The 13,492-nt window shown below is 27.2% G+C and overlaps 1 protein-coding gene across 1 annotated transcript; it reads right to left on the bottom strand.

Moving 5' to 3' along the window:
* Positions 1 to 1,733: 1,733 nt before the first annotated feature.
* Positions 1,734 to 10,415, bottom strand: LOC149060729 (axonemal dynein light intermediate polypeptide 1-like). The gene is made up of 5 exons (XM_089230446.1): positions 10,317 to 10,415; positions 6,775 to 7,006; positions 3,275 to 3,420; positions 2,329 to 2,526; positions 1,734 to 1,769 (listed from the first exon to the last, which is right to left on the bottom strand). The coding sequence occupies exons 1-5, from the start codon at positions 10,413 to 10,415 to the stop codon at positions 1,734 to 1,736; spliced, it is 711 nt and encodes a 236-aa protein (XP_089086572.1).
* Between the last annotated feature and the right edge of the window lie 3,077 nt (positions 10,416 to 13,492).

Raw genomic sequence — 13,492 nt, 5'->3', positions numbered from 1 at the left:
TCGGCAGTGGTAAATATTAGGAACTTAAATTGATGAGTTTATGAGCGTTTCAAGATATTGTTAGTATTTAAATAATATTTTATCATTTTTTATCATATTTTTTATTAATTATTGGAGGTAGAGGCTTCGACAACAAGGGCCATTATCCTGTGGAACTGTGGTGGAGGGAACTGTTGGTTTTGGTACTCGTGGATGTTTTGGCAGAATTTCGAATGGGCACCATTAGATTTCTAACATGCCCCGTGGGGGGGGGGGTGTGATAATTTAATATGATTGTTATAATATTTTGAGATGTGTGAACGGTGTACGCGTGGAAACCGGATACCCTATAAATATAAGTATGTTAATATCGTTGCACCTATGTAGTATAATATACCTATACCACTGTACCATCTTATTAACAAATAAAGTGAGTACACATCGTTCACGTGCTATTCCTCAGCAAAACGAATAATAAAAAAAGGTCTATTATGTGCTTATAAATTATGCATTTGTTTTACGTACATAGCTGAATGTTGCATAATAGAAATAAGACGTACATTTATTATTGAATTTATGGCCGTTGACATAATCGTAATGATATTTATAACCACTTGTATTCGACGAATCGGCGAATTTTTTATTTTTTATTTTTGTACAATAATACGACATAATATACCTATATTATAAATTTATATCGCACTTCATATACATCAGGTGTATGTATGTATTAGTATTATATATCATAATACTTATGTAAATATATTTATAAATCATATTAACAATTTTTTATTGAATCGTTGCGTATATGTAAAAATTGTTTACAAGTTTACAACGAACAGTGATGTTATTTTGAAGACTAATATGATAATATGAAATATCTATCGATGTATAAACAACTGTATAAGCAGTAAACATAACATAGTTTTGCACTCATATTATAATTATAATAATACAAATAATAGATATGATTATGTCACCTCAAACTTTTAGACTAAAATTGATTATATGGGGTTTAAATTACGTATCAAAATATTGAAATTCAAAGTTGTTTGAATTGTTAAGCCACAAATCTATTAAAAATATACATTACACGTCCATACCACTTATTAACTGGTGACATTCGTGTTTAAAATGTTATATTAACCTGGAAGTTACCTATGATTTATTAGTTATGACCTTATATAATTTAATTTTTAAGTTCAACTAACTGCGACTAGTTTTTATTTAACTAGCAATGTATACGTAATTAAGTGGCTCGGACAACCATGATCCGTAAGTCTAGTCTCAATTATTATTCTCACATTTACAGAGTAGGTATGTAAAAACAGCAACGAGACCCATTAATGATAATTTATGATAACTGATAAGTATATACCTATGGCTACACTGTTAAATACGATTGTTTAAAATTTACGTAAGAATACGTCTGTGGTAACTGGTCAGTGTTAACATGTATAATCGATCGTATAATTAAGTAATAACTGATTAATCCACACGATTTGGGGTATACAACTTAAAAACAAATTAAAAGAAATATGTAGTACCTTAAAAATACAACAGCTTTGTACTTAGAATAAATCTTTTGTATTACTGATTCACGTAACTTAAAAATATTATTTTAGTATACTATAGTATAGTTTTAAAATCTATAATACGTAAGTACGTGTAATACATACGTATCATTATTGTATAACAACTTACAATAATACAATCGCAAGTGAATCAATCGTGATGATTATTTTTTAACTGAATTATTGATTCAATGAAAGTATCAATTCGAGTTGCTCCTGTAAACAAAACATACATGAAATATTTAATATAAAATAAAAATAAATGCCATGTTCAAATTAAGTTAAATATAATCAAAATGAATATTATTTAATAACCCTAAAAATAATGATAATAGTCTCAAACAAAACAAAATTAAAAATCCATATTAAGCATAGGTACTATACTTTGAAATATAGTTACATGTGAATGTACACTAAGTAATATTTTTGAACGGAGAAGTTGACGAAGTTTTAAATTTAATTATTACAAGTTTTTTATGCCATTTATATATTTTTTTAAATGCGAAACAATGTAATGCTTAAATAAACAATAAAAAAATTACCTTTAGTTATTATATATTTATAAATGTATATATGTATAATAAAAATTAAGAAGAAATAATTACTGATTGCTACAAACAAATTTAGAACTGTTAAGTAAGTAAAGCAGTTTATTTTATATCGATTTATCACTGTTGAAAGCAGAGTCTATATAAAAGCATTAGTATTATTTAATTTAAAATAATAATTTTAAGCAATTAATGTTGTACTCAGTTTGGAATTTATTAATACACACTTTTAATGATTTATGGTTTCTATTGAAAAAATTTAACTCATGTTGGTGAGCATCTTTCAAATTATTTAATTCTTTTTTCAAATCGACTTTTAATCTGTTGTATTTAATGTTTGCATCGGACAATTTTTTTTTTAATTTAACATGGAGATCTTCTATATCATGTATATCCTTTTCTGTCATGTCATCTTTATTATCATCCTGGAATAACAATAATAAACTCAGTATAGAATAATAAATATTCAAAGCATTTAAAAGTTGAGCTTTTAAAGATGAGATGATAATTCATAAAAAATTAACTTTTATTTAATAATAAAAAAAGGAATTGCTTGTTCATTTATAATTAATACAATGCGTGATATACATGTGTTCTTTGATAGAACTTCTATCTAATATTTTATAGATCAACATTTAAATTATTTATAGCCATTTAGATATATATATATATATATATATATATATATATATATATACACAGTAGACAATACCATATTATAAGCTATTAAAATAATTAAATAATATTTATTTAAATTTAGTAAAAATTATTTTGTTTGTGAACATCGTGTACGATTAATTTTAATTATTACATTAAAGTATGGACCAGTTAAAGTAATGAATATATAGTACTTCAAAATTACGAAAAATTAATATTTTATAATTAATAATACTAAAATATAATTTACAGTATTATACATATAGGTATTAAAATTTAAGTATATTGGTAAATTTATAAATTTTTCAAATCTACTCGATAAATTCCTTCATTAATCATTAACAGATGTCTTCATATTTAAAAGCAATGAAGAAATACGTATGTATATAATATAATATAATATATAAAGGTGTGTAAGATTGAACAAAACATATAGGTAGCAATCATGAGATAAGAGAGGCGAGAACTGAAGTATAGTGAGAATTACGTACTAGATCATGCACTCAACATACTTACCACTGTAGTATGTTTAGTTCTAAATATTAAACCACTTTCAAATAAATGTTTATGAGCCATTATGCTTGAATTGTACTCGTTTCGAATTTTGATTAACAATTCACCTCGATCAATGCTATTTATGCACACTTGTCGTATCAGTTCATCTAATATAACAAAACTTGAAATGAGCTATGTTTATAATTTTATAAATGGACACATTTTATGTTAATTTTTAACGCTACACAGTAACGAACAAATATTATATGGCTGTATAGCAGAAGAGTATGCAATTGTGGAGAGTAAAAATCTTTCAGTAATTCAGTATTAAATTTATCATTATCAATTAATCGTTTAAACATAAATTTAACGCGATAAAATTCATGTAAATTTTCTTAAGATTAAAATATTTTTGATTTCTTTAGTTGCACATTATAAATCGGATAAAGTCAAGAATCATTAAAAAAATCACATACAAAATAATTCGATAACCAGAAAATATTTAATAAACTTGACTATATAATGATATAATATTTCTTTAATTTTAGTGAACAGTATAAAAATTAAACCATACATTTTTAAGGTCTATTATAAGATTCACAGATTTTGTCAACGGCTGTACATATCTAAATTGTATATATATTAATTCATAGTTCTTTAAATTAAAAAAATAGGAAACTGGTCAGTAATAAGAAATTATTTTGAATAATTAGTAGGTATGATTCGTACAGAATTTTAATAAGTGCATTATAAATAGAAAAAGTAGTTGGAGTAGGCATCCTGTTTATTATATACGGTAGATAATGTCGAATGACATCTCGAATAATACATTTTTTTTTTTTTTTTGTAAGGAGAACCCGCGGCAACATAGGCCATTAGGTGTGGGGTGGTACGGTAGGGATTATTTTTGTATGTTTGTTTGTAGGTTTTTAATTGGGTAGGGTTATACAATTTTAAATCCGCTGAAACTTTCACATTATGCCGTACAGTATAATATTATTATACATATATAGTTTTTTAGTATAGTAAGTTATTATAATAACATTACTATCGATAATTCGAATAAAATTTGAAGTTTTTACGGTATCTCGAAGTCGAATCCATTGAAGGACTTATTTCAGTAGAATTCAAAATCAAATAATCGGAGACGTTGTGTCAATATTAGATACTAATAAAGTCATGTATATCGCTATGGAAAATTTAATGTTCAATCGAATACATTATCGTCAATACATTGTGGTTGGGCAAAGATAATATTAAATGTTCAACAACTAGGTCATGGAAAAAACGGGGATGATCCTTTGTTATTATTTGAATGACGTCAATAAATGTATAATTTTTTCCTGTAGTTTTTGTCTTTTTGAATCAGTGTATAGATACATGAGAGTTTTTCACATTGTTGTATAGTTAGGAAACACCGTTTAAGATGTATTAAGAAAAAAAAATGGCACGTTTTTATATATAAAATATAAATTTCAACATGCAATTTATATGTCTGAGTGCTTAATACATGGAACTTACCTATATGTATAAGAATAAATAATATGTAAAAATTACTATTATATATAATAATAATAATAATGTGTTTTTTACATTTTTAAAGTAGGTATCAGAATAGTTTTCAACGAAAATCGAAATACATATGTATATATTATGATGTTATCTCAATATTCTCAAAACTCAAACAATTTTTTTGTTCCCCGTGAATCGAGATTCGTCGATATTTACATTGTTTATATCTAATATCTATCTATAGGTACCTCAAAACGGTACTAATAAACACTGTTTTAGATTTTCTAATTAGATAAATTATAAAATTGATATCTAATCCACTAACTGTCTCCTAAGATAGATATTATAGCAATTTAGATGAATTTATTTGATTATTTATACACACAATTTATTTTTTAACATATTTTTTTATAATTATTAATGTTTTAAACCAATATAATTATTCATATTTTCTATGTAATAAGAAATAGAATATACCTAATATATAAAAAAATTGTTGTTAGAATAAGATGTAAAAAAAAATGACCTCATTATTTTCATTTAGATAGTTGTTGAGTTTAGATAAGTTACGTATATCTATATAAAATGTTCGTTCTTATATATTATTATAAGTAGCATGTTACTAGATATTTATGTTCTGTAATAAGAATTGAAAAATGATCAAAATGTTTTGGATATAGTGTAGCGAAAAAATATCTATTAGCAATATACATTTAACATTTTGTTAGGATTAAATTTTTTGTTATTGTTGATTTTCGTTTCCATGGCAATACATATAGCTTTACGTAAAATCGGTTAAAAAAAACTTCTACTCAACCCAAAAATATATATACAATGTGTTTACCGATTTAGGGAACACTGAATTTCTCGGCCGGATTTGTTTGGAATAAATCGATTTTTTTTTACAAACTGGTGGTATATGAATTCAAATTTTTCCATACATTTCAAAAACTTTTGAGAATTTGATCTGCGCATGCGCAGTAAAAACTTTTTCTTAAATGGCAACACCTATTTTTAACACCACATTCGGATAAGCCTATTTTTTTAAAGCAACTTTTATGCATTAACTATGGCTCTAAGTTCAACTTGCTCTCTATTTTCAGCACGACGGAGCTCCTGCTCATAATGCTCATATTATTAGAGATCATTTAAATCGGGTATATGAGGGAAAATGGTTTGGCACTTATGGCCAGCAAGATCTCCAGATATTACTCATCCATTTTATTTATTTTTTTATTTTAAAACAATAGTCTACGCAGATCCACCAGTAAATCTAGCAGATTTAAAAAATTAAATCGTGGTTGCGTGTAAATGTGTAATAACCTTACCGAAAACCAAATAATGTCAGCAACCAATAGAGGATGTCTACAGTGTTTTCAATTGTGCTTCGACAACACGGAGCAAACTTTGAACAATTTATTTAATATATTGTGTATTTATAAAATAACCATTGTTCACTTGTACTAGTTGTATACCTAGTCAATTTTTAATAAATAATTTTGTATCCATATTATGTTAGTCTTGTTTATAACATTTCTAAAAAAAAATTCGTACCTACAAATATTCAAAAAGTAACCAATAAGAATTAATTATAAAATATCAATGTTTAAAAATAATTTAAAAAATGTTTTATTTAATAAAATTGACATGGCTCTTATTCAGTTAATATTGAACTTAGAACCATAGTTGATACATGGAAATTACTTTAAAAAAATAGGCGTATCCGAACATGGTAATAGGTGTTGTTATAAAAAAAAAAGTTTTTACTTCGCATACGCAGATCAAATTCTCAAATTTTTTTGAAATGTATGGAAAAATGTGTATTTATATACCACCAGTTTGTAAAACAAAAATTCGATTTATTTCAAACAAATCCGGCCGAGAAATTCAGTGTTCCCTAAATCGGTGAACACAATGTATTGATCACAAAACACTTCCTATTATATATTTATATGACAGATTGACAGTTATATGTTTTAATAATAAGAAGACGCTATATCGTGACATACTGAAACACTGGGCGTACAATTCTCTCCTGATCAGGCATACTCCGTGCATTCTGGCATGCCAGAACGATAACTTGGACTTGAAGTCTTGGGCCAGAGCCAAGACTTGATTCCGGTCTGCCCGCTCGGTGGATGCGACCCGCCGCCACTTCACACCATCTTCTATCCATTCCACCGGCGGGAAGATATAATCGAACACTTTGTTGTATCCAGGCGGATAGCCGTCGTACTTGCCCTGCGTGTTCGATGAATAATATTTTATATTATGATCGTTAATCGCTATTCGTCGTTATACTTGTAAGTTTCGTTATGATTATAGTCCTACGGATATCATATTATGTAGATTAAAGTATATAACAGTGGCGGCGAACCCATGCACGGCGTGCATGTCAAAAGTGGCACGTTTGTCAAATCTCAATGGCATGTGAAAAATTAAAATTGTGAAAAATTATGCTAATCATAAAATGTTGCTCATAAAAAATTCAAAGAAATAATAATTATATACATTTAAAAAATTATAATATTTCTATGTAAAATGTATTATGTTTCTATATTATCATTAATTATCACTATATTTATAATGTTCAATTTAGTATTTTCAAACTTTGCGCACGTGAAAAAATTGTTAACCCTTTGATTGTAAAAATTTGACACTACGTCTAAAAAAGGTTCACCACCTCTGGTTTAAATATTATAATGTTCACAGGAATGCAGAGACTTCATTACCAGATTATGCTAATAATATCGTCATTAAAATATAAAACTTGTCTGTGATTATTTTATAAGATAATGTCATTCTGAATTTGTATATAATTTCTTGTCTATATTTTTAAATAAGTATTGTGTTCTTTAAACAGAAACAGAGCCATTGAGGGAACATAATAAAACATTTCATAGTCATTGAGTATGCAATGACCTACCCTTTATACATATCCCTCGCGCCGCACGCCTATAATAATATTACAATCTAACTCTGCATCACTCCGTAGACCTGGAAGATTGTATCTCTGATTTAAATTCTTCACACGATTATCAGACAATGTCTATTATGGCACTGGTAAACAATTAGGTGCCGAATTTCAGCAAATTTAAATTGAATACAGAATAGATAAGTTGGTGAGTTGAGCCCTGATTTTTTAAACCATATAGGTAATTACACAATTTGTATTTTTGGGAATCATTTGGCCTTTCGTATCAATTAAAGCAAGCGGTTCTCATTACGTAATAAAAATTAAAAATATCTTATGGCTATATAATACATTCCAGCAGAACTTATTTTTGTTGAAGGACGAAGGTAAGGAAATCTATAAGGAATCTTCTATAATGACATGACTCCTATAGTTGTGGTAATCCTATGCATGGTGTCTTTGCAGCCATTCGGTGGGATCTCTAGTAACATAATATTTAACGCTCAATCCCATCATCTGACAAAAAAGATCCTGCACCGTGATCCGGATCTCCAACCAAACCCAAACTCATTACACAATCAACGCTATTTAATATTATAAGCTCATACATATTTTTTAGGTATTAATTTTTTAATAACTAGTATCTATAAAAGAAAAAACATTTCCCTATCTTGATAAAGTTACTTATTATCTTATTTTTTTTATAAGTATTATATTTTAAATAATATATTTACTCACGTTGAGTAGGCGTTCATTTTATTTGTTCTGTATTATTAATTTAGGGCTCGGAAGTTGATGCATTTTGCATTTTTTTTTGGAACTTTTTAGACGATGCTCTCCTGGCTACAAATCTGTTTCATAAACATGTGAATCTCAATAACTAATTTTTATTTTGCATTTTTTGGTGTTTATTACTTTTTAAGTCATTTTTTGATATTTTTAGTTCATTTTTTAGTCATTTTTTATTGATTTCACACTAGTTTATATCTTATCGTTTCTTGTCGAACATTATGCTGATAACTTAAAACTTGGAAATTACCACAGGCTAAGATTAGTACCTATTCAATTTCATCTCGACGATTATACATTTGTCGTTGTCAACAATTTCAAAAATATTAAATGGTGAAGAAGCTTCAAGTGAGTGTTTTCCGGATGATTTCAGTGCTGATGATTTGGTACATTTCAGATTTACCCTAATCACTTAAGTGGACGTAGAGAGAAGTTTTTTCCAGTCATAAATATTTATTAACAGATAATCGTCGTTCATTTACTTTCGATAACATAAAATACGCTCTAATTGTACAATGCAATGATTTTAATTTTTAAATAATTTATAAGCTTTGATAAATTTATAAAACAAATATTTTTTATTTTTTTATCTTCCTATTTTAAGGAAATTTTTGTCATTTTTATGTCATATTTTGAATTTTATAGTAAAATAGAGTAAAATATGTATTCTTGTTAATATATAACTTATATTTGTAATTTTTTAGGTCATTTTTTTAGGACATTTTTGCCATTTTTATGTCATATTTACATATTTTTTTAGGGCATTTTTTATTTTTTTTAAGGTCATCAACTTCCGATCCCTAAATGTATTATTATATTATTGTTATTATCATTTTGTTTATTCATATACAACAGAATACTTAGAATGGTCAGACGTGAATATTAAATAAAGTAAACAAACTAAAAGCGGAATAAATTGTTTGTTTTTTGAATAAATTATCTATAACATATACCTTTAGTAAAATACTGCCCTAGATACATGATATTTTATTAATTGGAACGTAGTATCCAAGTTTTTTCATACATTACCACAAATTATGTTACTTTTTAGGAACGATTAAACAAATTCCTAAAAGTGTAATGTAATTAAAATTAAACTATCAAGAATATCAATATATAAATTAGTTGAGCTAAAGAGGTTATTAATGTTATTCCAAATAATACTTAATAATCAACCGTACTTATATTGCTATAATATACAGTCTCGAGTATCCCAAATAACTATTGCTGCGCAGAGCTTACCTATACGTTAAACTATCCCGATGAACTATTTTATAAGCTTATTTTTTCTTCAAGATAATAACAAGTATGGAGTCTAATTTAAAGTATTGACTAATGGTTCTTAACTAGAATTTTTATATTTAGACATTTTTGAATTGTAATTGATCATCGTAAGTACCTATTTGTTAATAAATATTCTACTGTAACGTATTTTGTGATTTTTAACCAATCACAGCAGTGATCTTACGTAATATGTGATTAATTATCTTTTTCCCAAAAAATTAGCTCATCCTGTGGATATTATACATACAAAATATATAAAAATACACGATTATCTAATTAGCACAAGACTCACCTTTTCATTTTTTTTATTTATTATTCAAATAATTTTTAAATATTATACTAAACAGTGAACATTAAACATAAAAAACATTAGTATTATTGTTTTAGTTTATTCAGGTCACAAATTCTGTGATGAGTGGTCAACTATTGTTATAACTTATAAGACTTATAACAATATACTTTCAAAACTTTTTATTATAATTACACTTATTGATTTATTAGAATAAATCATTACGTGATACTATGATACATAATATTATGTGCGAATAACAATAATTATCGTACCCTGTTCTCTTCGTCGTCTATCCGAATTGGTTCACTACCTTTGATAAACTTCACATCTAATATAATTTCTTCCTGCGAATCTTCATTTATCGTATCCATTTGTCACGATAAAAACTACAATTTATAATGAAAAAAATATATTATTCAATCACTGTAATCGAACATTTAAATAAATTAGCTTAAACGATATTATTCAATTTTTATTTTTCACCATAAATTAAAATACTTAATAATATCAGTATATTAATATTATAAATTATTTCCACAGCAATGCGGTTAGTTATATTTTTTTAGCCAATAGGTAAAAATATTTACATATACTATGTTCACATATTATATATAGAAGAGTATATTAAATGGTTATGGTTATCTTAAGGGTCAATCGATATCATCAAATTATTTGATTATATAGTTAAAAATGATAATCGTCACCTTATGTGGTCGTTTCGCTTTTATCATTATATAGAAGTGTGATAACGATGTGACATTATAATAATAATATAGTGATTGATATTTTTGCACATATTAATGTCATAAATATATAACATGATGTAAAAATTCTTATTATATAATTGAGATAACTGCATTGTTTAACCGACTATCACGGGTATAGGTGTGACCTGTGGTGATTTGCAAGAGAGTAATTTTCCCCTGACATTTTATAATAGGAACAAAGATGCCTTGTAATATAATATATCAGCTTGGATAATGGATAGAACTAACTCGGTATATATAAGGACTGAACTATATGAACTATGTGTTCACATATGTATAGATTTATCATCGGTAACGTATTTGAGGGGAAAGTGACACTTCACCTACTCTTCCACTACGTTTTTTAGACACAAAAAGACACAAAAGTTAAAAAATATTTTTTATGTTTTGCTCCATCGCTACAAAAAAGAAAGAACAAATTACTCCAATAGTTGCACCATTGATCAAACGTTCTACACACATTTACCATAAACGTTAAATTTTTCCTGAGTTGGACACTATCATCGTTACACACATATATACCCACCGTTTTCCACACACTTTTCACATTCATCAACCCATCATCGAATAGAAAAGTTTTCTACCGAAAAATAATTTTCTCAGTCGTCGTTGTTCACCGAAATAAGTTTGGCAAGCTGCAGTGCGATCTAGATAAATTTTGTTTTCGGTACTTTCTAGACAGATAAATTATATTCTAAAACAAAATCGTGTGCGTCATTATTAAAGCTTCGAAAACCAACTAGATGGAAAAATTGTGCGCAAATCGATATCTCCTGCCATACCAGACAGTGCGTGTGGTGATAGCGGGTTCGCGATCAAAACGCCCTGCAGCTATCCAATAATTCGCCACGTTTTCGGCGTGCATGTGACATACCAAAATATATAATAAATAATAATATATAGCTGTGGCAGTATGAGACCACCAATCGGTTGCATATATATTTTTATATATTTTTGTTATGCCATCAACGGTATTCAAAAATGTCGTTTATACCATAGAGTTATATTTAATTATTTTACACTATTATAATATAATAATATAGTATCATTAGATATGTATAATAGGTACCTATATTATTGTAAAAATTGATAAGCAGAAACTTGATTATTTATGTTGAATGTGCTCTCTTGTAAAGTATTAACCAATTAATTTGTAACTTCCATAATATACAGTCATCTCGTTACTCGTATCGATTTTGGATTATCAATAGTTTTCTCGTGCAAGCGAGTTAGATTATTAAATCGTGTGTTAAATTAATATTACCAATGTTTATAATTTATATATAAATACTATAATATGTATAGTGCGAATATTCCAGACACATGCTGCACCACTTATAGCTACGTATTATTAACATATTCACGTCGATACAACTCACAGGTTGAATATTCATGGGGCTCCTGGAGATAGTAATATTGTTTTTGGGTAGTTGGGACCGCTGGCAATAAAATACATCATTTACAGTGATTAAATTTGAAAAAAATTAACAAACAATAAAAAAAAAAACTAGAAACTTGTCCAATATCAATGAGTAGTGACTTAAAGAACTCGCCATAAAAATTATTTTATCTAATTTAATTAATTAATGAGTAAATATGCAGGTACTACACTACTACATGATATTATATTATACACAAAAATTAATTTGTATTATTTTTACAAAATTTTAATTAATATGAATTTAGATAGTGACATTTTGAAAATCATTATTGGTAAATTAAAATATGATGTTCATTGTATATTTTATAATTACATATGCTTACCTACCTACAAAAGTATAAATTTTATAAGCCAAAGGATGGCTCTGGTACCTACTATGACCTCTTTTACTTATGTGAAACGAATTTTTCTTCTGCACAATAGTTTAAGTTAATGTTTCTATTTTTATTCCAAACTATAATTGTGTAATTTATATTTGATAGTAGTGAGATTACTATTCCCACTCACAATTGGCTATTTACGGAATTACAGATACAGTCGAGTCTTGATAACTCGAACCTCAATAACTCGAAAACCTGGATAACTCAAATTTTTTTTTGTCCCTAGGAAATTCCTATACACTTAATGCAATATTTGTCGCGATAAGTCAAATATAAAAATAGTTGAGCATAGATAACTCGAAGTCATTTTTTCATTAGAATAACTAGTTTACAATCATAAATGTACAAATGAAACTATCTATATGTACTACTATGCTGTATAATGATCGACAGTTGCCGTATATCGTTGTGTAACGTGTACAATTTGTAGTTATGTCTCTAAAACGTAAACTGGTTACATTAACAATTGCTGAAAAAGAGAACATAATAACTAATAAGTAATGTGACAAAAAGTTATGAAAAGAATTAAGATTTCTGAGTATCCCGATATAGAGGTTAGTTTACTCAATTGGTTTATTTAATGCAGTGATTTAAACATTCCAATAAATGGACCAATTTTAAAGGAGAAGGCCGAATTGTTTGCGACTAAACTCGGCCACAAACAATTTAAAGCTAGTCAAGGTTGGTTAAGCAACTGGAAAATTAGGAATAACGTCGGTTTTCGTAAAATATGTGGTGAAAACGCTTCAGTTGACCAATCAATATGTTCTGACTGGTTAGTAAAATGCCTATACCAATTATAAATCAATATTCCCCTGATGACGTTTATAATGTTGACGAAACAGGTTTATTTTAAAAAT

Source organism: Diuraphis noxia, unplaced genomic scaffold (assembly GCF_037042655.1).
Source record: "Diuraphis noxia isolate RWA-SAM2 unplaced genomic scaffold, SU_Dnox_SAM2 contig0001, whole genome shotgun sequence".
NCBI classification, from domain to species: Eukaryota; Metazoa; Arthropoda; class Insecta; order Hemiptera; family Aphididae; genus Diuraphis; species Diuraphis noxia.
This window is presented reverse-complemented; position numbering and strand designations above follow the sequence as displayed.

Excerpts from the sequence above, each read along its gene's own strand:
- LOC149060729 (XM_089230446.1), bottom strand. The coding sequence starts at position 10,415 with ATGGATACGATAAATGAAGATTCGCAGGAAGAAATTATATTAGATGTG. Across the intron at positions 7,007-10,316 it reads TAGACGACGAAGAGAACAGG|GGCAAGTACGACGGCTATCC; the intron begins GTACGATAATTA and ends TCGAACACGCAG. Across the intron at positions 2,527-3,274 it reads GAACTAAACATACTACAGTG|GATGATAATAAAGATGACAT; the intron begins GTAAGTATGTTG and ends TTGTTATTCCAG.